We start from the raw sequence: 25,911 nt of genomic DNA, 5'->3' as shown, positions 1-25,911 counted from the left end.
GACTTAGATTTGGAAAAATTCATGCAAAGTGCAAGTTAGGTGAACGTAAACATATAAATACATGAAAAGGTCTGATGTATGCAGCAAGGCCACCTTACATTTCATAAAAGCTTGTTTTTAGAAGGCTGAGTGGATAGGTGTGGAAAACAAAAAACATTAAGCAGTCATAGGTGGACAGAGTCAACAAAAATTGCAATTCAATAAGAGCAGCATTGAATATTTTTACTGAAGTAAAAGTAAAATGTAGCTATCCAAGGAAATGCTCAAGAAAGAGTAAAACAATATTCTGTGAAAAGTTACTCAATTACTGAGTAACTGATCATAACATCTCATGTAAATTATGTCATCAGACAAACAGAAAATATAAATTTATGTGCAAATTCTAATAATTTAAAAACTAGAATGAAAAATGTAATAGAAATGAATAACTTGATTACAAAATCACAAAAAATAAAAAGTGGAAACACTTTCTAAATTAATTTATTTCAAAATAGAACATATGAAATTAATACTTACAGTATTAAGTTAGTATTAACACTGTGCTCTACTACTTTACCCTGTAAAGTGTAAGTGTAGGAGTAAAGTGAAAGTAAAAAGCAAAAACAACTACTCCCTTTTAAAAAAAAATCATATAATATAATATAATATAATATAATATAATATAATATAATATAATATAATATAATATAATATAATATAATATAACGTGTTTTTTAAGTAAATTTTATAAAATACTTATAGGGCTTCATGAAGTCACGTATACGTGACCTTCTGTTACACGAACGCGCTTCGTGATTGGCTGAACGACTTCCGGCTTCCCGTTGTTCATTTCCACACGTGAAGGTCAGCAAAAAACAGCCTCCCGGCGTTTATAATTAGAATAAATATCGGAACTTCGACGTTTTTTATAAGATATGGACGGCCAGGGAGCTTCAACAGACCCTCAGCTTCAACATTTCATCGAAATCGAGTCTCAGAAACAGAGATTTCAGCAGCTGGTGCATCAGATGACTGAGGTTTGCTGGGTAAGAGAGGAGCACAGTTCAGCATGTTGATTTTTTTTTATCAATTTCTTTACGACAGGGACTTGTACAGTTGCAGCAGCTATAGGCAGATTACATGGTGTGCTTATCGTAAACATGCAAACATTTCCTAAAGTACATGCTGTTTCCTAATAAACTGATGGCTGAACATATTGTTCATTATAGACACACAGGAAACTTAGACGCCGCTTCTCAGCTTAGTTTTATCTTCACATATTTACTTTCCGCTTGCGCTGCATGGACCTTAATTAAAAAGATTGGCAATATTCATTTTCCCACTGTAAAATAAATATGGGCTGCTAACTCGGCTGTCTAAAAACAAGAAAAGCAGCGTAAATACAAAACTTTTTTTATTTAATTGGGCACCTTTTTGACATGATACGAGTAAATATTTTGCATATAAATCATAACATCAACATTTTTTTTGATGCAAGCTGCAGGTACAATAAAAGGAGTATAAAACGCCGCTGGACCTAAATGCTTATTTGAAACGCCACATTACGTCACTCATAACCAATGCCACGCGCTGTTTCAATAGTTAAGCTTCAATTCAATTCAGAAACACTTTATTAATACCAATGGGAAATTAAATGTTGAAACTCATATCATCCAGAGTTGTTTTAGAGGCTGATGACTGTGGTTAGGAAGGATCTCCTGTAGCAAGCTGTGCTACACCGTATCTAAAAAAGCCTCTGACTGACGACATTGTGCTGTTGTAAAGCACTCTTATAAAGGGTGCCCAAAATTTTCTTGATTTTTATGAAGAATCGATCTATGAAGCACTTTTATACGATATAATTTAGTCTCTTACGTTTGAGCTTTTTAATGGAGTTTCTGCATTTTGTTCTTGTGTGAAAACTGTTGATGCAGCCAGCCAGGTCTTTGTGATATGAGACTTTTTGTTTGGTTTGTAATTTTGTGTATAAAATTGTCTAAGCAATATTTAGAAAGATACTAATACAATAGAAATATTGATACTAACTTACAAACTCATAAGAGACATGTTTTTTATTGATCGTTTTGCTGCACATTTTCATCTCCTAATTGAGTTATTTCATTATTGCCGCTTAATATTGTTGCCTCCTACATAATATATACCCAAACTGAAAAACCCCCACCTAATTTATGCTCTTTTAACAATCTTTCTCACTGATAGGACCATAAAATCATCTAAAACCCTGTACGGTACTTTGTATTAGGGATAAACAGAAGATAAGAAAGGTGAACAGCATTATTGGCTTTCCTTGAGCATCTTAAGCTGGGACTTTCACTGTCATGACTGATAGGTGTTTACACCAACAGACTGGTGTTTGTTTTACCATTTAAAGACTGGGGATCAACTGGACCTGCTGCGAGATTAGAGGCTACAGGATTTATCAACTAAAGCCAAGTTGGCGCGTCAAGTTCTCAAGGAAAGCTGCGAGTTAAATGGTATTTTTAGTATCCAGACAAGCTATATTTCTATTCCACTTCCCCCTATTAAGTGAAAGAGATGCAATTTAATTAATACATACTTGCATATTACCCACAAGTGAATATCATTTATATAGCTGTGACTTTTAATGTTCTTAATCTACAAATATTTCTGTCTTGACAGATGTTTGAATGAGACTACAAATACACATTGAGTTTTTAATTAATTTGTTCTGTTGAATATATTCTATTCAGAACTTACAATTCTTTAAATTAGGTCACATTGTCTTTTTGTAGAATACATGAATATTTTGGTTTATTTCAACAAGGCCTTTAATTTTTTTTTTACTGTATTTCAGTCTTAAATATCCTAGTATCTCTGTTTTTTTATTACTGTGTTTGTTATTCAGTAATGGCATTATACTCGGTGCATTTGTGTTCATGAAGTTGTGTAGTTTGTTTTTTAATTTTACTTTAAACTCATTTGCGGTTGCTTAGGTGACCAGTTTAGGTACTGTCCACTTCCGCCTCAAAACATTCAAACCTGTTTGTTGAGACTGAGGTCGAGTCGCTTTCCTTCACACGCTACAGACTCTAGTCTTCACATTAACTGAATTTAGTGCCGACTGGCCACAACAAGTTTACTTCTCACTGAGATGTGTTGTAATTACACCTGTAGGCCTCAGGGTGGCAGTGAAACGGAAAAGACGTTTCATCTGGACAATTTTATGTTTTTCTGTTTGTGTGCTTTAAAATATTGAGCTAAGTTGTCTTAACTCCAGAAGTAGTTTTTATTCACACTAAAATTATTTTGTTGTTGTAATAGAATCAAATATCTGTGAAGGACAAGTATTTTTATTATGTTCATTTTTCTGTGTACAAGTATTAATATTTTAGTCTTAGTAATCATTTGGAATGTAATTTAACATGCATTTATGCAATTTTGTAGTAGAAGATATGTTAAAATAAAACTGATCAAACCTTTTGTAGTTTATCAAACTAATGTAGGTGCAAAAGCTTTTGAATATGTGTCCATTTATTGCTCATTAGACTGTTTTATGCTTGTACTTCATTTATTTAAAAAAATAAAAATCTATTCATAAACATGACTCATAAACATGTCTCTCCCCAATGACTCCTAATAACTTTGAATGAAAATAATTAAAACCTGAAAAATATCTTCAAATATAGATATAAAAACAAGTGTTGTTTTTTTGGGATTTTGATTAATTTAGCATAATAGAATGAGACAAAAAAGTATCAGTTTTTCTTACCAAGTAGGAACCTTTGTGCTTTTTCTAAATGTGTATCCTTCAACTTTTTGTGAATGTTTAATTTTTTTCTTTCTTTCAAAAATAAAATAGAAGTAAACATTCTGTACAAATGGCAACACATTAGATACTTATCAAAGATTACAAGTAATTTTTTTCCTGGATGGTCTTGTAACATTTGCATCTCCAAAAGTTTTATTTTTGCTAAACTGAGGGCTTTACAGGGGAGATCCCTGACTTAAATAGTGTGTAAAATGAGTGTGTCTGTGCATGCATCCTGTCTCTTTAATTTAAACGAGGCTTTCCTGTAGTAGAATATAATAGAGTGAAGGATTTCTCTCTGTCTGATGTGAATCAGTCTCGAAAATGTTTCTTCTAATAGTTTATGTGTGTCTTTAGGAAAAATGCATGGATAAACCGGGACCCAAGCTGGATTCCAGGACTGAAGTCTGTTTCGTTAACTGCGTGGAGCGATTTATAGACACCAGCCAGTTCATCCTGAACAGACTGGAACAGACTCAGAAGAGCAGGGGAGGATTGTCCGAGACGATGTTGGATTAAAAACTGTAACTGGAAGTTTGATAGAAAAAAAAAAGTGGAAAAAAAAAAACAAAGAAAACATGGTCTGCACCTACTGGGAACTCTATTTGGTCCCCGTACTGCTGTCTGTACAGTAAGCTGAAGAAGAGTCCAGTCAGCTGGGAAACAGAACCACAACAAGTGTTACCTTGGAAACAAGTGCCTGACGTCTAAACCATGTACAGACCTGGGTAAAAGTTTAGGGTTGTGTTTTGTGACTACAGGAAGATGAGTGTTGCAAAATATTGAGGTGGTGGTTTGTTGCTGACTCTGTCAGCTTTTTGAATTCATGTAAGTGGAAAGTTCAGACTGTGAAGTTTGATTATGAGATGTTTTTCAGACACATGGACCAAAAATCAATGTCAGTAAAATCACCCTGCAACCTCTTGACTGAAGATCAGTACTCAACAGACTGGACTGTAAATATGCAATAAACAAAATGCCAAATAAGTATGTGCATCATTTTTAAAAAGCTTGTACATTGTATGTAAGAAGTTTGCACACCCTGTCTAAATTCCCTGACTTGTGATGTAAGAAGAGAGATCATTTCAAAGCTGTGGTAACCTTTGTCTGGTAAAGCCAGGTTTTTGTTGCTAAAAGATTAAGGCCCTCTTCCATCTTCCACTTTCTAACTGAAGCCTGAAGGTTTTGTGTCAACACAGATTGATATTTGAAACTATTTCTACTTATTTTCTGGTAGTTCCACTCCCAAATAATGATGCTGCCACCACCATGCTTCACTGTGGGTTTTGGTTATGTGCAACAAACCCATTTGTTGGACCAACTTTAGTTTCATCATATTATACTTTCTCACATGCTTTTTTGGGAATTTTTTGTAACTATGAGAATTTTGTAAAAGTGTGTGAGATCACTTTTACAAAATGTGATCTCACACACATTTTGTAAAACAAAAAGATCTCACACCGATCATATGGAAAACAGTGGTAATTACCAGAAATTCCTGCAACCTGTTAAATGTTGCTCCTGACCAGTTTTCTTTTTGATGTCATTGTTTCACATAATTAATAAAAAGTGAGGGAGAGTTGTGAAATAATTAATTTTTTTTACATCACAAAACCTGGCATTTTAACAGATACATGCAGACCTCTTGCATCCATTGTAAGCTCTTTATGTTTTAATGAGACGTTACATTTAAATTAAATATACAGCTTGGCACATATTACATTCTTTGGTTTAGATTTTGACCATAATGCAGAGGTAATACTGTAGCTCACCAATATTTCTAAGAGCAAACATTTGCTCCACTAAGTCTTAGTTCTAATTACAATAAAAATAGCTAAGCTATGTACAGTGAATAAAACAAGTATTGAACACATCACAATAACTTTTTTTTTTTTTGGTTTCTATGTATGGATTACATACTTGGGTTGCTACCAACATATGATGAAAATTACATGTCAATAGCATCGTCAGAAATATGTTTACTATGAAAAGTTGTGATGTGTTCAATGTTTTGCCTCCTGTATGTTGAAGCTTTCATTAGCAAAACACAAAAACTTAAACAACAAAAATAAAGACAGCAGTGAACAAAAATAAATTATGTTAAAAATATTTTGTCCCATTTTGTTTTGAACCAAAGTAAATGTGTGTAAGGCTATAAATGAGATCCATTACATAGATATAAATGCTAAGGTAAAAAAGCAAATGTCCTCATCCAGTGTATTAAGCTTTGCTTGAAGAAAAAGGTAAAAGTTTGAGAGGCAAGGATGAGTATACTGGTGCTTTCTTTTATTCATGAGACTCCTTTCTAGTCACCACCTCTGGCTGACAACTTTCTGTCATTATCTGCTTGCAAGTCATCATCAGGAAAAGCCATGTGAGGCTGTTGGCCTCCAACAAACCAATACGGGCTTTTCCTCAGGTATAAAGGGAGGGCATCCACGCTAAACGTAATGTCTTTAAAGGCATGAAGAAGAAAAATCCCTAAAATGATGGTGAAGAAGCCGCTGATTGTCCCCACTACGCCATCAAAAGTCATTTTTAACCACTCCTTGAATAAGATGGCTGAGCAAGCCATGACAGACGTGGTGAAGAAGACGTAGTAAATCGGCGTGACAATGGAGGTGTTGTAGATGTCGAGCGCTTTGTTCAGGTAGCTGATCTGAATAGTGACGCAGATTGCCAGGCAGACGAGCAACGCCCAGAACAGGGGGTCCTTCAGCACCGCCGTCCCTGAAAACAGCTCTTTGATACCAATGCCAAGACCCTTGACACAAGAGACGGAGAGGGAGCCAATCACAGAGCAGATCAGGATGTAGACCAGGACATTCTTCTGTCCGAAGCGAGGAGCCACGGCAAAGATCAGGACCAGGCTGCTTCCAACAACACACGCAGCAAAAATGATGAAACCTGGTGGGAACATTTCAGAAGGGAACATTAGAAAAACCCTGAGATTAAGATCTACTCATGGCTAATATCTGCTGTCAAGCAGATCCAAAATTAGGTACTTGGCTAATTTGATCACAAATCAAAAAACATAAATTTTTAGGTAAGCCTGTCGCAATAAGTATTGAATCAATCACATAATAAATTAAAACGAGCTTGATCATTTCTATTTGCATAATTCTATTTCTTGTGTTTTTTTTCTACCTGACTGCATGATAAAAGTCTTCAGTCTGATGCTTTGGTCCCTTTTTAAAGGACAATTTTGTTTACAGAGATTTCAGTGTCCATTTTATTTGTTATTTTGTTTGCTTATTTGGGGTATTTAAAATGTCTTCAAGTTACAATGTCAAATGTTCGTTATAAAATTAAAGCTTATTGATCTTCGAGAGGATGTACTTGCATTTCTATGCTATTACTATTATATTACTTGAAAATGGTATCAAGACAATAATATCATTTATTGCAATAACTTAGTAGCACATTTAGGCCCAATTAGGAGTAACTGGCCCCTAGATGGCGTCAAAGTGCAAATCACAATATAAGCATCAACAGGTATTTGTGGTAAATCACCACACCTTAGTTGTGTGTTGATTTCAGGCAAATTTAAATAAATAAAGTCTACAAGTTGTTAAAAGACTCCACAGTGACAGATGAAGACATGAGACTACCTGGATCCTTCAGTTTCTCAGCCATGGCGCTGAGCGAGGCAACTTCCTCTTCTTGCGGCGCATGGATCACCATGACTGTGGAACCCAAGATGGAAAGCAGGCAACCAATCTTCCCGTGAATATTCAGCCGCTCATTTAGAAAGTACGACGACAGCACTGCACTGGGAAAATTATGATATTTTTTGTGAAACGTTTGCACAAATATTTCAAAGCATTTTTTATGAAATCCAAAATACAAGGAACAAATGTTCTATTAGTTTTTCTCAGTTTCAGGTAAAGGTCAGGTGGTAATTTTTTTTTATTATCTGCTCATGTTCCTTTTAGAAATGTATGGAAGACTGATCCTGCCAAAACTGTCAATAAATAAGTGGAAAACTAAAACTGTAAATAAAAAATGAGAAAATAAATATTTATATTTATGAGGATAAATAAATGCAAGGGCATGATTTATGGTTTGCAAACTGCTCTACAAATACGAATCTGATAAGTGGGGCAAGAATCTTTTTAAGCCCTCTTTACCTTGATAATTCTAAATAAAACCAACCAAAAACATAACCTAAATGTGAGTAATTTGAGAGATGGATACCTGACAAGTACGCTGAGCGCTCCGAGTGGGGTTACCAGTGTGGCAGGTGCAAACGCATATGCAGCGAAGTTGGCGCCCTCTCCTACTCCCACTACAGCACATCAGATACACCATTAGATTGTCAGCTTAATACTGAAAAATTCTGATTCCTTCAATGCACATGAGTAAATGTGCTATTCTGGGGAATATGAATACCAGGAAGAAAAAAACCCCAGACAAAACCACAACATTTAATAATGATGACATTGTTTCTGTCCGTGGCTGATCAGCAATACAACACACACACACACACACACGCGCACACACACACACACACACACACACACACACACACACACACACACAAAGTGGAGAAACATAGATGGACCACCGTAAATCATACTCTTACTTGAAATAAGCCCAGCCCACCACAGCCATTCTTTCAGGTAAGCGTAGCCCCCCTGACCTGTGACATAAAAGCAGCAGCTTCATGGTACTGGTTGAAACATTCTTCATTTCAATAATAAAAAGTTCTAGTGGCAATTTTTATCATGAAGTGAAAAGCAGTGGTGCACTAGAACACACCGGTGGATATTCTCACACATGCTAATGTGGCTTGTAATTTTGTCTTGTATAGAAAAATTTAAAAAATGTATCAAAACAACAGCTTAAAATCTTAAACCAATATATGGGACCCTTAACTATTGTTGTCTACTAAATAAAATATGAAATCTTGTATTTCGTTGGACACTTTTGTTAATGAAATCCTCAGTAAGTACAATTTGTTTAAACTGCGTAGGTTACTGACTTTAAGCATACATGTATAGGAATGAACAAATAAAATTGGTATGTTAGCATTATTATATTATTAATACCTAATGGGCATTGAAAAAGAAACAATTACAGTTGGACCAAAAAATTCTCTTTCTCTCATATATCAGACTTTTTGTCAGAAATTCTGAATAGTTTTTCTTAGAATCCAGATTCACCCTCCCCTCATCTTTTTCTTAGAATTCTTAGACTTTAATGGGCCACATAAAAAAAATCATTTAAATCAGACATGTTCCTAGATGGTTTGTTCTCCTACATGAGCATTAAAGTCAGAGGTCTTCTTTTAACCAGTGATCATAATACTCTTCCGAGGTAACTTGTATCTCAGTAGGTTTTATTATTTTAAGCACTTCGATCTTTATCGTGGACTGTCACTACCTGCTCGCGTTGAGCCCTTGCTGGCCAATCGCAGCAGGCCTTTCTTTTTCAAGATGAAACTTGAACCGATAAAAACACTGGAGCTGACAGCCAGAGAGAGACCAATGTAGAAGTCCAAGCGGTTCACTTCCATCTGTAGAACCCCAAAAAACGTGAGTTACAACCGGATAAAACAACAACAACAAACAAACAAAAAAAAACCGAGTAGTATGAAAGTCAAGCAGCAGATATCATGTGTGGATATCACATGATTAGATGACACCCCCGACTAGTTTAGCCAACTTTTATAACAAATTAAAGTCACTGTGCGATGAAGAAAAAAAATCTGTTTCTGTCCACATTACGGTGAAAATAGCATTTTCCAACCTAAAAGTGAAACCTAAAGTGTTTTACCTCGATTGTCGACTTGGCCTCATTTAGGTGACAAGAGGAAGTGGAGCACCCGATTGGGCGAGAAGTCACTGTGCTACTTCCTGGTATTTGCTTTGGAAACGGAAAGACAAGTAGTCTGTGTACCATCGTTACCAAGCTGGCGATCCAAACAGCACACTCAATAAATAAAATTGGCACTGAATAAATTAATTAATAAATAAACAGTTGTTTTATTTGCAAATACATTTATATATTTACAGTTTAATGTAATCATTTATTTACATATCCTCATAATTTGTATTATAAATTAAATTTATTTTTTATTTATTTTCAAATAAATACGTTATTTGAAAATAAAAAACAAAATAATATTGGCTGATATGAATATTATAACAAAATCTCCTAGGAGATTCTAAACTTCAAGCTTGACTTCTAATTAACACATAAAGGTTTAACAAAATTTGTAATAGTATAAAAATAAAATAGTATAACTTTATACTAAACAACAGAGATATTTTCTAAATTTATTTTACACAGTATTTTCTTTATTTTGCCAATAAAGTTATTCGAAAAAAAATTGTCAATAGGAATCCTGTAATCTGATTGGTGGTACAGTCCTTTCAACGTTCTGATTGGATGGTGGGTTTTCGTTGACAGGTACCGGAAGAAGCGCTAACCTTGAGCAGCAGGCTAACCACATGCACTGTACGCTCACTCAAAGGGATTTTTTTTAAATGACTAAAACCTCTTTGACTGAAGAATTTCTCCATGTATATTGTCACATCTGCCATGTAGACTACTTGTTCTTAGCCGCTTGGAGCGGTTTGAGTTTCCAAGTCTTGTTGGAGTCGTCTGAGATTCAACGATGAGGTTTCCTTTTCTTACAGTCACCAGAGGCTGGAAGAGTTTTTATAGATTCCAGCAAAGAGGAGTTTTATCAGCAGACCAGAGACTTTGGAGCTCAGCTTTGAAATGCAGCAGGAGTAGCAGTCAGTTGTGTAAAGAAAAGTGTTTCTACATAACAACGCCGATCTTCTATGTGAACGCTGCTCCTCATCTCGGCCACCTTTACTCAGCCGTGATTGCTGACTGCCTACACAGGTGGAAACTCCTGCAGGGTTTTGAGTCAAGATTTGCCACAGGTAAATCCTGCATCCTCAAAAAGTCAAAGTATTTGACTGAGATTGAATGTGATAAACCAGCACAAAGTTGGGTATTGAAAAGACCACGAGTTTCAGACTTATTTATAAAAATCTGAAAAATGTTATATAAAAACTTTTTGTAAAACCACCTTTTACTGTAATTACATCTGCAGCTTTTCATAGAGCACATCTCTGAAGCTTTGGTGCATCCAAAGTGTTATCATTAGTCTCCCGACTGATTTTCATAGTTTTTATGAAAAAGTTAAAGGGCCTATTTGACACAAACCCTATGGTGAGATTTGTTTATTTAAGGGACTGATCCTGTTATAGTTGAAAAATAAATAAAATATTGTATAAATTAGAGGGAATTGTTAATTAAGAAGGAATAAAATCAAATAAATGAGGGAATCAAATAGAAAATAAATGAGAAAAATTCTGAAGACATAGGTGAGGAAATTTAAAATAAATAAGAAAAAGTCAAAATATGAGGAAATAAAATTTTAAATTAACATATTTGCAAATGTTATTTTTTTACACATTTTATTTTCAATCCGATTCCCTGTATTTGCTGTTTTATTTCGTCATAGTCAGTATTAACTCCATATTTTGCTACACTGTAGATTTAATGAGTAATATAATAAAACCAATGTATATTTTTAAATCGCAGGAACAGATGAGCATGGCCTGAAAATCCAGCAAGCGGCGGAAGCTGCAGGGAAAGATCCTCTGACCTTCTGTACTGACGTGTCTCAGCGTTTTGAAACTCTCTTCAGCAGCTGCAGCGTGTCCTTCACCGACTACATCAGAACCACAGAGCAGAGACACCGTCAGGCCGTGGAGCATTTCTGGTCAGTGCTCTGGCACAAAGGGCTCATCTACAAAGGAAGCTATGAGGGCTGGTACTCCACACAAGATGAAAGCTTCCTCATGCCATCGCAGGTCGGCGATGCTCTGGACTCATCGGGGAAGGAGGTCAAAGTATCACTTGAGAGTGGACATAAGGTAAATGGAAATGTGAATGTGGAGGGCTCATGCTGCCAAAATTGACAAATAAATAAATGTGAAAATAAAATTGGCAATTAAATTGAAAATAAATTTGGGAATATGTTGGAATTATCTATTTATACTTTTTGTTCAACTTTATGTAGTTATTTACAGTTTTATTTATTAATTTCCTCATTTGTTCTTTTCCAATTTTGGCAATCAGTACTACACTAGTACTCTATTACTGAGGTTTCATAAATTATGTTACTGCTTTACAGGTGGAGTGGATGAAAGAGGAGAACTATATGTTCCGTCTATCCTCTTTTCGATCTCTCCTCCTTGACTGGCTTGTGAAAAATCCCGGTGCCGTCCAGCCGGAGCGCTTCCACCAGGCCGTTCTGCAGTGGCTGCAGGAAGACCTTCCTGACCTCTCCGTGTCCCGCCAGAGGAACCGTCTTCAGTGGGGCATACCTGTTCCAGGAGATCCTGAACAAACCATCTACGTATGGCTGGACGCTCTGGTGAATTACCTCACGGTTGTCGGTTACCCAGAGAAACATGAACGGTGGTGGCATGTTGCCCACCACGTTATAGGAAAGGACATCCTGAAGTTCCACGCCATCTACTGGCCTGCTTTCCTTCTAGGAGCGGGGCTACCTCTGCCGCAGGTCATCCATGTTCACTCGCACTGGACTGTAGGAGGGAGGAAGATGTCGAAAAGTTTGGGTAACGTTGTGGATCCTTTTGAGCACTCTCGGATGTTTACAAATGACGGCATGAGGTACTTCCTGTTGCGTCAGGGAGTCCCAGACACAGACTGTGACTACACTCATGACAAAGTGCTAAAACTTCTCAATGCGGAGCTTGCGGATTCTTTAGGTGGCCTGCTGAACCGCTGCACAGCTCCAGCCCTCAACCCAGCTCAGGTCTACCCTGCTTTCTGCAGTCATTCCTTCCCCAGAGACCGGCGTGGCAGAGCGGTGGAGGAAGATTATCACATGGTGGAAACTGTAAGAAGTCTATCCACTGTGGTAGAGAAGCATTACGAGAGCATGCAGGTGTATAAAGCTTTGGAAGCCATCAGCACATGCGTGAGACAGACTAACGGTTTTATTCAGCGTCACACACCTTGGAAACTGGACAGGAGGGACAGCAAAGATGGCCGCTGGTTAGACACAATCATCCACTTGACTCTCGAATGCTTGAGGGTTTATGGGACTCTCCTCCAGCCGGTGGTGCCGGAGATTTCCGACAGGCTGCTAACTAGACTTGGTGTGCAATCGCAAGAGAGAAGCTGGAAAGATCTGGATTTTCTGGGGAGATATTTTGGAACGAACTGTTCGTTTGAGGGGAGGCCATTGGGGTCAAACTGTGGGTTGCTTTTTAGCAGAATGGAAACTCCGAGCGGAGATAAACAAAAAACAATCAAAAGTAAAAAACCTGCATAGTAGTGGTGACTGGTTTCATGCAGTATTTTCATTTTAGTTGATATCAAATAACACAAAAATATATATTCAAGCTGTCTGTTACAATAAAATATCCTGACTTAAACGACAACATTGTCAACCTTTTTCTGCTTCACATGTTAAACTATTTATGGCAATATATAAAGTATAGCTACCGGTAAATGAATTTCAAAATTAGTGACAGCAAAAATGTAGATAAAATAGAGTGAAATGTGAATGTTAGTGTGAATGCTGAGGGCATTCACCTCTTGAGTTCCTCCACTATTTCCCATACACTTTACACCACCTAACTGTACCATATTATACTATTATATTTTGTGTTATTTCAACTCTGCAGCTTTGAAAATATTCTGCTCATTCAGGACATTACAGCTATGTCTTTTGCTATTGACATATTCTCCTGTTTATAAAATATTCAGCGTTTTGTAATCATCTTGGGCCCCATTGAAATTAATGGAACATCCTACTAAAAACATAAATTTTTCACTGCTTAGTACTTTACACACATACTTTCATCTAGAAATGCCATTCAAACTTTAAAATGTAGTCAGACTTCATCTACACTTGTTTATTTGAGCCTTATATTTTACAGATTTCATGAAATCCCTCTTCAAATTTTGGTTGTTATGCTTCGTCTTCAGAAAAAGTATTGGCCAACTACCTCTGAGGGTTCCCAATCTGACCCTTCTAACCCTAAATACAACCATAATGTGGGTTTTCTTCAGAGGAGACCTTCTACTAATATAATAATAATACACTTTGTCATTGTGCATCCTCTAGGATTGACCCCCCCGCCCCCCAAAAATGAAAAAATGCTCTTTGACAGCCAACACAAGTACAAGACATAAAAACTGACATGATTTTTTTTAATGAGAAATACACAAAACTGGAAATGAAAATTGTACAAATTGAAATAAAATAAAAAAAGCATTATTTTAATTGTATTTTTTTTTTTTACATAGACTCTTTAGTCATTAAACATGTTATATCAGGTTCCCTCTTCTGAAAATTCATAATTTTACAACTGAAATCTTGCAGCCGGGGGTTTGGTTCATCATGATCATTTAATGGTCCTTCCCAGTCTTCACTTCCTGATTCTTTCAATTAACTAACTTACAGAACAGATCTTTGTTAAAAAAAAAACAAGAATTTATTCTCCCTCCTCCCAACAAGACTATAGACGAGCATGATTAATAGTAGGAATTGGTGCCTTGTCCTGGCTGTGTATCTGAAATGAGAGAAAAACATTAGCTAAATGTTTGAAGTTCAAGAACTATGGAGGAGGATTAGGGTCACCGAGTGTTTTTATTTATTCTTTTTTTTTTACAGTTGCTGAAATGACGGTAAAAAAATGTTGATGTAATTGTGATACAAGTTCTGTTTTGCTCTTTCTCTAGACTTCAGTTCATTATTCTGCTTGAGCCACAGCATGTTTGGCCAATTATTCCCTCTGGTTTTGAATGCTGTGCAGCTGGAAGAATTTCAGATTTCATAAAATCTGAAATTCTTTTTTAATAAAAAGTTTTTTTTATTAACTTTTGGACTCTTAAGACACTTAACCATAGAAACAAGGTATTGTTTTTGCAACTGGCTGCATTCGATTAGCATGTGAAAAGCTCAAATACTTGAACTATGACCCCAAATAGTTAAAAAGGAAGGAAAAAGTGTAAAAAAAGTATCAACAATGAAGTCAAAAGACTATTTTAAAATAAGATTTGATGAACTCTTATGCTTTTGGGATAAAAACATGCTTTGGAGTATATTTTATTCTGAAAATTTAAACTTTAACCACAAAACTGCATTTTGTGGTTTCTTTCTGTGAAAGAAAGAAAGAATATAACTGTTTTTTTCCTACAGCCCCTGATACTCCTTCATAAACAGGAATGAAAAACAATCAAAGTGTCAGACGAAGGTTTTGACTTACTTGAGAGTTGTTGCTGCAGCTGCCGGACCAGTGCTGCAGTCTGCTGCTGCTGTTGGGTCTGCTGCATCCCCGGTCGAGGAAACTGCGACAGATGTGCACAAGTTTATCCTTCAATCTGTTTGTTTTGTACATTTCATACTGCAATTACACACAAAACACTGGAAAAATTTTAAATGACTCAAACTCTCGTTGTGGAATCAAACTTATTTTAAATAATTCTAGAATAATAGTCTCCATTTTCGGTTTCAATTATTTATCATAGCTTAAGAACTAAACCCAATGTTGTTGCTTTTAGGATGCATTAAATGAAAAAGTCCCACATGAACAGGAACCACTTTTAATAAAATCAAATAAAAGTTTTATTTCACACTCAATGAAAACACCCAAGTGGAAAAAAAAAAAGAAGACAAAAACGCATCATTTTAAAAAAGTAAATCCAGTTTTTAAAAGATTTTATGGTCTGAAAAATCATCAAATCATGAAACAGATACATAAATTCACATTTTTATTAACAGTAAAGTTGAGTGTTTTTGTAGATTTTCTGTAGACGGGTGTATTTATGGTGATAATGATTTACGTGTTGGTTTGGATTATTAATCCTGCTGCCATCCCATAAAGAGAAAGCTAAAGAGAAAGTTAAACAAATGAAAAAACACTTTCAGCTTTAGGATTGCTTATTTAGCAGAGTCAGTAAGAGTGGATTCCATATTATCCAGAGAATGCTTTATGGACCAATTTACTTTAGATTTAATAACTTTTAAAGCCAACCTATGCTGTTTAGGTAATTTATTTATAGAAATTCAAATTTAGTAAATGGGACACAGGAAATTAGATGTGAAAAACCATAAAATATCCAAACTTCTCCAGTTATTTAAAGACTAGGCAGAAACCCAGACTGTTTTACCCTCTCTCTGGTCTCACCATGGGCTGCTGGGGGGGCAGCGGCTGCATGCCTAGGCCCTGGTTCTGCGTCTGGCCAGGAGGGGGGACAGCCGACACCTGCTGCTGTTGCTGCTGAGGCACCTGCTGCTGTGGAGGGACCTGCTGAGGCTGAACCTGCTGCTGCTGCTGAGGTTGTTGCTGCTGCTGCTGCTGTTGTTGTTGTTGTTGCTGCTGCTGTTGCTGAGCTTGAGCCTGTTGCTTGAAACAAAACAGACCAGAGTAGGACACATGAGTCAGAAGGACTGTTTTTGCCCCTTAGGTACATATTTAAACCTGCAGGTTAAATGTGAATGAGGGTATTGCTTGTATAAAAGGCAGGTCTGTGACATACTCTGAGTGCTTGCTGTCTGAGGAATGAATGCTGTTGCTGCTGTGCTGCTTGCTGTTGCTGTGCTGCTTGTTGTTGCTCTGTCAGCATCTGATTGGGCCGAAGGCTTGGATACATCGCCTGCGCTCCTACAGGACCCAGGCCGTGCATGACAGAACCCTGTTGGATGGGCTGGTGGGGAAACCTGATGATTACAAGAAGAAAGACGACACAGGTAGTGATGAAGATAAATGTTTTTACTGGAAAACTGGCCAAATACAAAGAATAATCAGCTTTACTTGCAGATTAAATGATGAAATATGGTGCTATGAAAACCTTCAATTTTACTTTCATATAAAAAAAGTGGACTACTTAGAAATATTCCAGTCTTTGGCCCAGATGAAATGCTTCTGATATGTTTGGTTCAACAGAGGCTTGGCACAAGACACACAACATGGACACTGATGTGTGTGGCAGCTCCTAAAGCGTCCTAAAGAGACATCGGCTTATGACTCGCACTCATCTCAAACTTATCCCTGATGCTTATGCACCTTTTCTTAAACCAAATATATTTCCTTCCACTCAACTTTTAAATGCTTGAAAATATCATTTTTTGAGCAGCCAGCTTCTTTAGCAATGATATTTTCATACTTTCTGCTTCAGAACCACTGTAGAGTGTTGTTGGGCCACATTTTCCAATAGCAGATTGATTGAACTGCAGCCATAAGCCTGGAAGTCATCATCACAGACTTTATAAAAAAGGCTGACTGACTGTGAGACTGATCATCTCACTTTATTGTTATTCACCGTCTTTGGACCAGATAGTTACCAAATAGACCAGATGGTTCCAGTACATGGTTTATTGGCTGAACATTTTGATTCATTTTTGTTAATAAATATTCATACATCGGAGAGACGTTTGTTTGTGTTTATTGTAATAGTTTGTTTACTGACTACTGTTGAACTAGTGTTTCACTAATGAGTGGTGTCCTGACTTTTTTTTTTAACTTGAGAGTAACTTAAACTTTGTTAATTTTCTCAAAAATATATTACTAATCATAAGTATTGATGCAGCTATCAAAGGCGCAACAGAGTTGATGTTTGATATTAGCAGTTATTAGAGAAGTAGATCGATGTGTATTGAGATCTTTTTGAAAGCCATCATTGTCAAAAATTGTTTAATGCTTGAAACAATATAATAAAAATATATATGTTTTGGTTATTTGGATATTCTGGTCTGGCTGATACTCTAATAAAGCGGTGTGATACCAACCTGGGCGTGTTCTGCATATTGTGTGGATACCCCGGCGCCTGCTGGTGAACGTAACCGCTGGGCCTCTGCTGCATCTGTCTCAGTGGCTCCACCACACCGGGGTTGGCTCCTGGATGAGCGCCTGGGAAGTTCTGGGCTACGTAGGAGGAGGGAGCTATACCGCCACCTTGAGACGGATGCTGCTGCATGCCCATGTGCGATGCATATGTGGTATAGCCCTGACAACATATAAATATGAAGCAAATTGTGACTCTGCATGTGCAAATAATTCCAAAAAATAGGAACTAAAAAAGAAAAAAAGCCACCAATCAGACGCACCTGTGATGGTTGCATTTGAGGATACGGTTGGTTTGGTGTCATCTGCCTCATCTGTGGCCCCATTGCATTTTGATTTTGCTAAGAGAAATGATGAGACGAATTAAAACATGAGAAGTCCAAAAATATGTATTGAGTTTGACAAAACCCAAAAGTAGGCCTGAGCTCGTTACGGCATCAAGGAATAAAAATGATTCAAACAAGATTTTTAAAAAATTCTGCCACACTGTTCCTGTGGTTTAAGTTAATAACTGATTCAAGAGTAAAGCAGGTGTGAAATATCTTTGGCTTGCTTGATATAACAGGATTCAATAGTAATACTTAAAATAAAATCACTGCTTTGTAAAAACATTTCTGGTTTTCTAGTTTCTAGACAGAGCACTTGGGATTTTTTCCATTTTATTAAACATTTATTTTTAAAAACATGCTTTTACATGAGACACGCTATCCTCTATCAACTTAAGACATATTCAATATTTTAAATTATTTTAACATTAAATAATGTAATACTTTCTTTAATAGCTTCCAAATCGTGCCCCTTTGACTAAAAATCTATGTGAAATTGTTCTACTAGACTGGAGAGTTGAGGTAAACTAATTTTTCACTATTTAGATTGAGATCTAAAATGGTGGAAAAAAAAATCTAAGAAAAAATACACATGTCCCTAAGATTGGCATTTCATCCATGAGAGTAAACTCTTATTATTCATTGTTTTATGCAGACACCCCTTCAGGTGAGCAGACTACCGTTCCAGGTTTACATTCTGCTCCTCAAAAGCTCCCAAAGATTTTCTACATCCCCATGTCCTGCCATTATCCTCTTTACTGTCTCCTCATCTCCTTGATATCATCAAGAACACCCTGTTCCAATTGGAAAACTAGCGTACTTCGTCCTTGTGACCTCTTGTATACGGTCCTTGGGATAAGGCTAATCCCTGTTACAAACGCATTCACAAAACGATCTCTAAATAAGCTCTTATATAAAACATATAATTTCAAACAGAACACAGATTAGACTTACATCCATTGATTTCGAATGTGTAAATAAAGACGTGGGACACAGAAGGCGAAGTTTTTACATAGATAGGCAGGTTTTCTCCATAAAAAAGTTTTCTCAACTGACTAATGCTTCTGCTACCCATAATGCATTGCGACCTCAAAGTTCTCCTTCAAAATAAAATACAGATAAACTAATCCTAACTTTATAGAAGTATTTAAACTCAATGATTATCTTTTTAATATAAATTATTACAGATACATTGTCAGATTTTTGTCACTAAATCATTATGAACTATTTTTTAACTTTTAGCCCAGGAACATATATATATATATATATATATATAAATAACAGTTGATTGTTTCTAATAAATTGCATTGTTTGCTTTGATTTGTAATAAAGTAAGAACACCCTATTAGTTATCCAAACAGTAAAAACACTTAACACGTTTTAAAGAAAAAGAAAAGTTTCTTTCCTTTCACTAGTTTTGTTTGATCGAGATGGGACTGAAATGAGTTGCTGGTAGGCATTTACCACATTTATTACAATACATTTAATTCTCATGATAAATTCCAATTGAGGATGTTTAAAAAAATATGGCTGTCCAAATTAACGGGATTGTTAGGTTTACCATTTTCTTCACTGTTTGTTCAATAAAAGTATCAATAAACACCAATAGATTTGAAAATATGACCAGACTTCTTTATGACTGGTGTACTAAAGAAGCAAATTACAAATAGAAATTTTTTTCAAGAGCAGTATTTGTGTTTATGGGCCTATTATTGCTGTGCCATGCAGTCACAACCATACAGTTACCTGAAAAAGAAACAATAAATAGTTCTTACTGTCACTTTTCTCAATAGTGCCACAAATTATCATAACAACCCTTCAAGTCAATGATTCTGGATCTGGCTGACAGGACTAACTCACCAGTCGGACTACTAACTGCTGCCGCAGGTTCGGAGGCATGCTAGGTTGAGGTTTGTAAGAAATTGGGTAGAGCTTGTCTATTGGGTAGTTGGGTCGAGTGGTTATCATCTTGGGCATCTGTGTGTTGCGGGTTGGCCTGTATGGGGGCTCCAAACCCGGACCACCTGTAGGAAACAAAGGGCTGGGATGTCAGAGGATATTGAGTGTGTTGCTGTTTCAGGGGGGGAGGATTGCTGCTGAGAGCCAGAACGGGACGTACGGTTGGGATGAAAGTATTCTGTGGGCTGACCTGGAGGCAGGGGCTGATTCTGGGGGAAAACGCCCATGGACTGCTGACCGTAGGGAATCCGATTATACAGGTTGGTCTGCACAGACTCTGTTGGCACGTAGGTCATGTTGGCCTGTGTGCGGTTCAAAAACTCCTACCAAAGGAAAATAAAATAGTTATATTTAGAAATCATAGCATCAAAATCATCTCAAAGTATATTTAAGCTTCAGAGATCACTGACTTCTCCCTTGTTTGGATTCTTCTTCTTCTTCGGTTTCTTCTTGCTGGACTCCGAGGAGACAGCAGCTACGCTCTTGTCCGCTTTCACAACTTCCATCATCTTCTTCTCCGGCTCCTGGGAGATGGGCGTCAGTGGCTCCTCCTCCTCTGGGGGAAGGGGCAGAGGCTCCAGGTAGTAGCTGCGCGGCTTGGGCTTCAGGTGGGTGTGATAAAGCAGGAAGCGCTGCTGCTCTTCAAACTTGGCGATCTTGCGGTCCACGCGCACCGTTCCGAACCAGCCCCAGGAGAGCGGAGCCGAGTGCTTCAGACCCTCGAACACGTCCCATGGAGAAATCTTCTGCTTCGTTGAGACTTGAAGACCCTGAGCCAATCAGAGAACAGCTTTAATAATTAAGAAATGTGCCTTTAAGAGATTCAGTTACATGGGTTTAAACAAAGCACAAGACAGAAAGAATAAAAGCAAAGAAAGAAAGAAAAACAAGAAAGAATAAGTACACTTGCAAGGGATGGAGACTGGATGCAAAAAAGGATAGAAAGAAAGAACATAAGAATGAAAGAAGGACAAAGAATACAGGGGAAAAAAGGGGATGGCAGCTAAGATACAAGGAAGCAAGGAAGACATGAGCAAACAAAAGGAATGAGTGACAGAAAGAAGAGAGGAAGGAAGACGGGGCAAAGATAGAAATAATTACTAAAAGAAGGGAGAGGAAGAAAAAAACTCAGAACATAAAAAAGGAAAGAAACAATAACCCAAGAGAGGAAGGATTGGCTTAAGGAAGGGAGGGAAGGAGCAAAAGAGTTAGAAAGGAAGGACAACATGCAGATAATTTGAATGGGAATAAAGTCTGAAAAATACAAATATTTTTCCGATACTCTTCTTTTCCAAATTTATCCAGACCCAGAAAACACTGACCTCCAACCCCACACTCAGGTCAGACCAGGTCTGAACGCCGTGTTACCTCTTTCTCAAAGCCTGCGATCTTATTGCCCTTGGTGTCGATCAGCGAGCCCTGAGGCTCACAGGTGATGACATCACGGGTTTGCTTCGGCAGCGGCAGCAGTTGGCGAACCTTCTCCAGACTCTCTGACTGCCGGTCTCCGAGCTCTTTCTGCAAGAATAAAAAAAACAACCAAACAGAAACACAGAAAGTTAAAACAGTCACTTAGAAAGGATAAAATCACGTTTTCTAGCCAGTTTCTACTAATTATTATTATTATTTAACATTGTTGTTTTAGTTGTCTTCAAAAAGCCACAAAAAGTTTAACCTTCTATAGTATTTTAATATTTTCTCAATCTGATTTAGGCCTGTGGTAAATTTCTCTCCATATGGGGAGAATATGAGAATCTTTAAAACCAGTTGTATAGGAGACACAGATGTATCCGTCTTACCCTGAGCTTCTTAACCAGGTTCATGTACGCCCTCTTGTTCTCCTCCATGCCACCCTGAGAGATGCTGGACATGTCAGCAGCCAGTGTGCCGTTTATCAGCACACTCAGCATGTCCAGCACGGTGGTGAAGAGCTCACTGGGACAGAGAGATCAAAGTAAGAGCCAGGCAGCCCAAGAAGCTGCAAAAAAATGTGCAGCTAAATAAATCGTATGAACTAACTTATTGGACTGCATGTCCACGGTGCCACTGCTGATGATATCGAGCAGCAGAACCGCCCACTCAGTGGTCTGCTGGGTGCTCCGCTGCACTGTGTCAAACATGCCACCAACCTTATCAAGACAGGAAAAACACAGCTTATATGAATGCTGTTCAGAGCAAAACAATCAAAAAAGAGAGTTTTACCTCCGATGTTATCTTTTTGGAAGATAACATCGGAGGTAAAACACATGTGACTGTGATCAGTCACATGATCGGTAAAGAGGTTCTTTCAAATCCTAAAATGTGCATTTTAAATATCTATCCTAGACATTGTTATCTCAAACAATTTAACATCCCTACTTAAGGTTTGCCTTTTTGGAAGCTTATGCTTCTGAAAGAAAGAGACATTATGTGCAATTTCACAATGGATCAAAGAGATGACTTTTTAACTTCACCCTGAAGAAGATCAGGTATTTCACTACTGATAAATGTTGGGTAATCCGGACTGTCTTTTACACTTTGTTAGTCCAAAATATTATCCAACTCAACGTGTTATAAAGAGAACTTGACACAAGGTCATTCGGTAAGAGAAACTGGTCTTTATGTTGATCAGTCTACTTTTTTTCCCTCTTTCTCTTCTCCATATGTGTTTTCTTCTTTGTCTGAGGGTATATTTGTATATATGTGCATGAGTAGGCATATTCATTTGCTCTTGTAAAGTGATTTAAAAAAAAAAATGCTTACGAGATTCAGCCGTAGCTTAAGTGCCTCGTGCATCATCTGCTTGGCCTTGCAGTCGTCCTGGTACTGGTCTTCCCTCCAGTTGGTGACTATCTGCTGGACCTGGTTGTACAGAGAGGTGAGGAGGCCTTCCCTCTGCTCGTCCTGCCCCTTTAAGCAGGTCAAGACCAAAGACAGGAAGGGTTGCTGGCTCAGCAGAGACATGCTGCAGGCGGAGAAACATGGAGTTTAAATATTAGTAAATATTATATACACAAGCGTTCTGAGCTGAAAGACATTGAATCTGCGACCTACCTTTTCTGTTTCTGCCGGTCTCGCTCTTTGCGTGAGGAGGAGCCGAGGTGCTGACCTTTCTCCAGCTCCTCTCCGGCTGCCTTCAGGACGTGACCCTGAACTGAAGTGGGCAGCTTGGCGATCAACGGGGCGACCAGCCAAACGCCCGACCTCTCTGATGAGCTGTTGGAGATAACGAACATGTCAGCTTCAATTAAAATCAACACATCATCACCGTAAGAATTAAAACTAAAGAGTGCAATAATTACAGTTTTCTGGCTGATCACCAATATTTAAAAAAGCCTGACCAACGATTGCAATTTTGGGTCTTAGTGATTGTTTGTTGCCAACTATAATGATTTGAAGTCATTAAGCTAGCAACAGTGAGGTGACTATTGTGACCTGGTGAGCCGGTCAGTCGGTTCTCTGTTAGATCAGAGACTGTGGCTGATTTTCTGATGTTTACTGAAGTAGATTCTGTTGTGAACAAGCTTGTTCAAGTGATAAGTAATTAAAAGAATCATCAAAAATAAGCCAGTGTGAGATTTTCTCAGTGGGTTTGTTTAAAAGGCTGAATGTTACACGATAATTTCCAGAGCTCAATCTACTTCCTGGTTCAGAACAACAACACACAAAATAAATGCTTGCTGCCAGCAGATAACAAAGAAAAATGAAGAAGTTGTTCCCATCTATACTTAGGAGATTTAATGCCTATGATGAAAAATGTGGACACAGTTAGATCTTTTAGAGCTCAAATTAGGATGTAATCAATTTTGAAACCTTTAAAAAGGTTTTTTGTCACAATCCTTGGAACAAATTTGTCAGAAAACTTTATAAAAGCAGTTAAAAAATAAAATGATTAGGCAACAGACACACCTCAAAATAGGTTTCATCTTGCTTGAAGTGCTGTTGCTATTGGTTGCAGAGCCTCCTTGGACTGCAGCTCCATTTCCTGAGAGGTTACTGGAGTTCATCTCCGCTGATTTCTGGAAAACTTCAATTGTTGCCTTTGCTATGTTCTCCAGGAGAGAGCAAAGCTCCTAAATCACAGAAAGGAAAATATTGTTGTATCTTTCATGATAAACCACTGCAGATCCTTTTTTCTTTAAATACAGATATAATCTCTGAAGTTGGGTTTACATTGTTTGTGCTCTGCTTGATCATGAGCTGCAGCTCCAGAGACGACTGTCTCATTGTCCATTGGTCCATATTCTGCAAAAGAGACAGAGTTATCGTTAGTTTTCTTCATAGTTCAAACTTGGGCAGTTATGGACTTTAACTTCATGAATTAATACAATTAGACAGCAGAGGGCAGCAAAACTCCACTTTTGCAATTAAACATGGTCCAAACTAAATTTATTTAAGTAAAAACAACTACATAGATTGAAAACACATATGGTTTGATTTAGAATTAATATAATTTTTGTTCTTTATTTTCTGTACCTGAAGGATGCGTTTGATTCGCTGCCTCTGAGGGTTGTCGCCATCGTCACTGTCCAGCTGGCGGTGAGGGTAGCAGATGAGCTGCAGGAGCCGCTGGGCCTGAATGTTTACCAGCACCGGGTCCTGGAGGGCACTGCTGTCCTCGGAGAGAGACTTCAGGCAGCGTTCTCCGACCCATTCCTGCAGGAGCACGACAAGGCAGGCAGTCGGGACAGAAGGAAACACATGAAACAGCAATTTGGGAAACAAAAGAAAAGTTAACAAGTTTCACAGGATTAAAGATTTAGATTTTCCTGCACATTCTCATGCAGATTCAACCAATGGGAGCTCATAGTTTCATGTTCTCACCTGCTGGCAGATAGTCTTCAGGACATACTTTGCGTACACATCCAAGCTGGCTGTTTCTATGGAAACATTGCGCCCGTCGGATATGTCGTCGAGGCCGGCGGGATGCGACAGACCTGAACCTCTCAGCTCTGCATCGCCTGGGACAACATTAAAAATAAGTAAATCTAAACAGCAGACGCAGTAACACTGATCAATAATCTACTTCAAATATAACATAAGAGGGTACAAAAATTTTTTTCTTTACAATTTCAGGATTTTCATCCAGACTCAAACTTCCAGAGTTTCCACTGCTTTACAGCAAGTTTTATAAAAATAAACAAATATATTTATTTAAACACAAAGCTGGCAGTGAGGTCATGGCATTTCTACAGTGGACAGACGATTAATGGATGGGTGGATGGTTTGTACAGTGGATGGACAAAGAAGGATTCACAAACAAAGGGATTAGATGGACAGATGGATGAATGGACGGGCAACACAGATGTATGCATAGATGGGAAGAGATGTAGAAGGAGGGAAAAACAGAACCAAGCAGAGATTCTTACCCAGCATGAAAACAGCTTTAAGAACAGCAAAAACTGCTCCAACGACGATGCTGTTCTGCGAAGCAGCGAGAAGGTGGCGATCACAAGACGACCGGATACCAACTGAAGATTTGTCTGCAGAGTTAAACAATCACACCAATCCATTAATAAATAATCGCAGCTGAAAAACAAGAATGTGTTTGTGTTGGGTACCTGACTTGACGCCATCTTGGGGGACAGGGTTACGCTGTGGCGTCTTGAACAAGTGCAGCAGGATCCTGCATGTGAGTCGAGCTCCTGGCTCAGAGTCTTGCTCGCTGCACGCTGGGGTAGAGATGGACTCATTAGAACTGAGTTTCCTTTAGAGTATAGGTAGATCAACTGCACAATGAGCAAACTTAAAGTCTATCCTGTTAACTTCAAACCTTCTCCTCCAAAAAAACATGTTGCATTCATTGGGTCGATGTAAAAGCAGTGAGAAGAAAATATTTACAAAAAGTGACAGCGTCTGCATTTACAAGGCAAAGTAGCATTGTAACAACAAAACAGTATGGCTGAATGAGGCTCCCTCTCTCTATAGTGGGAGGAAACAAAAAGGATAAACTAAAGAAAGACAGACCCAACAACAAAATACGTTTATTCTTAGCTTATAGCGTTAGCACAAGTATGCTCAGCATATG

General features: G+C 37.8%; 4 protein-coding genes across 6 annotated transcripts in view; 2 read left to right on the top strand and 2 right to left on the bottom strand.

The window, feature by feature from the left end:
• The first annotated feature begins 783 nt into the window (after positions 1-783).
• timm8a (translocase of inner mitochondrial membrane 8 homolog A (yeast)) lies at positions 784-5,489 on the top strand. The gene is made up of 2 exons (XM_044127170.1): positions 784-1,025; positions 4,127-5,489. The coding sequence occupies exons 1-2, from the start codon at positions 915-917 to the stop codon at positions 4,286-4,288; spliced, it is 273 nt and encodes a 90-aa protein (XP_043983105.1). The 5' UTR covers positions 784-914; the 3' UTR covers positions 4,289-5,489.
• Positions 5,420-9,669, bottom strand: zgc:101583 (uncharacterized protein LOC494104 homolog). The gene is made up of 6 exons (XM_044127169.1): positions 9,548-9,669; positions 9,155-9,287; positions 8,355-8,411; positions 7,967-8,057; positions 7,381-7,541; positions 5,420-6,676 (listed from the first exon to the last, which is right to left on the bottom strand). The coding sequence occupies exons 2-6, from the start codon at positions 9,285-9,287 to the stop codon at positions 6,075-6,077; spliced, it is 1,044 nt and encodes a 347-aa protein (XP_043983104.1). The 5' UTR covers positions 9,548-9,669; the 3' UTR covers positions 5,420-6,074.
• A 464-nt stretch (positions 9,670-10,133) lies between these two features.
• mars2 (methionyl-tRNA synthetase 2, mitochondrial) lies at positions 10,134-13,209 on the top strand. Its single transcript, XM_044127168.1, has 3 exons — positions 10,134-10,668; positions 11,336-11,670; positions 11,931-13,209. Exons 1-3 carry the CDS (start codon positions 10,392-10,394, stop codon positions 13,098-13,100), a joined length of 1,782 nt encoding a protein of 593 aa, XP_043983103.1. The 5' UTR covers positions 10,134-10,391; the 3' UTR covers positions 13,101-13,209.
• Positions 13,210-13,969: 760 nt separating this feature from the next.
• The window catches only part of med12 (mediator complex subunit 12), a 28,285-nt gene continuing 16,343 nt past the window's right edge, over positions 13,970-25,911 (bottom strand). The window contains exons 24-43 of one of the 3 annotated variants that reach the window (XM_044127165.1): positions 25,445-25,555; positions 25,253-25,366; positions 24,708-24,844; positions 24,360-24,539; positions 24,057-24,128; positions 23,793-23,956; positions 22,938-23,099; positions 22,647-22,848; positions 21,924-22,033; positions 21,704-21,839; positions 21,273-21,422; positions 20,315-20,674; positions 20,065-20,227; positions 19,806-19,969; positions 17,883-17,960; positions 17,565-17,782; positions 16,316-16,496; positions 15,964-16,182; positions 15,043-15,124; positions 13,970-14,346 (exon numbers count right to left, since the gene is read on the bottom strand). In XM_044127165.1, the coding sequence (XP_043983100.1) occupies positions 14,309-14,346; positions 15,043-15,124; positions 15,964-16,182; positions 16,316-16,496; positions 17,565-17,782; positions 17,883-17,960; positions 19,806-19,969; positions 20,065-20,227; positions 20,315-20,674; positions 21,273-21,422; positions 21,704-21,839; positions 21,924-22,033; positions 22,647-22,848; positions 22,938-23,099; positions 23,793-23,956; positions 24,057-24,128; positions 24,360-24,539; positions 24,708-24,844; positions 25,253-25,366; positions 25,445-25,555 (3,041 nt within the window). In that variant the 3' untranslated portion in view covers positions 13,970-14,308. The remainder of the gene's footprint in view (positions 14,347-15,042; positions 15,125-15,963; positions 16,183-16,315; positions 16,497-17,564; positions 17,783-17,882; positions 17,961-19,805; positions 19,970-20,064; positions 20,228-20,314; positions 20,675-21,272; positions 21,423-21,703; positions 21,840-21,923; positions 22,034-22,646; positions 22,849-22,937; positions 23,100-23,792; positions 23,957-24,056; positions 24,129-24,359; positions 24,540-24,707; positions 24,845-25,252; positions 25,367-25,444; positions 25,556-25,911) is intronic. The other 2 variants (XM_044127166.1, XM_044127167.1) reach the window with 2 other exon arrangements.

The sequence above is a fragment of the Gambusia affinis genome, linkage group LG09, assembly GCF_019740435.1.
Source record: "Gambusia affinis linkage group LG09, SWU_Gaff_1.0, whole genome shotgun sequence".
NCBI lineage: Eukaryota > Metazoa > Chordata > Actinopteri > Cyprinodontiformes > Poeciliidae > Gambusia > Gambusia affinis.
Note: the sequence above shows the minus strand (reverse complement) of the source record. Positions and strands in the feature narration are given on the sequence as shown.

What these genes read in the sequence shown, in the direction of transcription:
- timm8a (XM_044127170.1), top strand. Translation starts at nt 915, where the DNA reads ATGGACGGCCAGGGAGCTTCAACAGACCCTCAGCTTCAACATTTCATC. An exon ending in AGATGACTGAGGTTTGCTGG is followed by an intron (nt 1,026 to 4,126) that starts GTAAGAGAGGAG and finishes GTGTGTCTTTAG; the next exon opens with GAAAAATGCATGGATAAACC.
- zgc:101583 (XM_044127169.1), bottom strand. Translation starts at nt 9,287, where the DNA reads ATGGAAGTGAACCGCTTGGACTTCTACATTGGTCTCTCTCTGGCTGTC. An exon ending in GTGGGCTGGGCTTATTTCAA is followed by an intron (nt 8,058 to 8,354) that starts GTAAGAGTATGA and finishes GATGTGCTGTAG; the next exon opens with TGGGAGTAGGAGAGGGCGCC. An exon ending in GCGCTCAGCGTACTTGTCAG is followed by an intron (nt 7,542 to 7,966) that starts GTATCCATCTCT and finishes TAATTTTCCCAG; the next exon opens with TGCAGTGCTGTCGTCGTACT.
- mars2 (XM_044127168.1), top strand. Translation starts at nt 10,392, where the DNA reads ATGAGGTTTCCTTTTCTTACAGTCACCAGAGGCTGGAAGAGTTTTTAT. An exon ending in TGAGTCAAGATTTGCCACAG is followed by an intron (nt 10,669 to 11,335) that starts GTAAATCCTGCA and finishes TTTAAATCGCAG; the next exon opens with GAACAGATGAGCATGGCCTG. An exon ending in CACTTGAGAGTGGACATAAG is followed by an intron (nt 11,671 to 11,930) that starts GTAAATGGAAAT and finishes ACTGCTTTACAG; the next exon opens with GTGGAGTGGATGAAAGAGGA.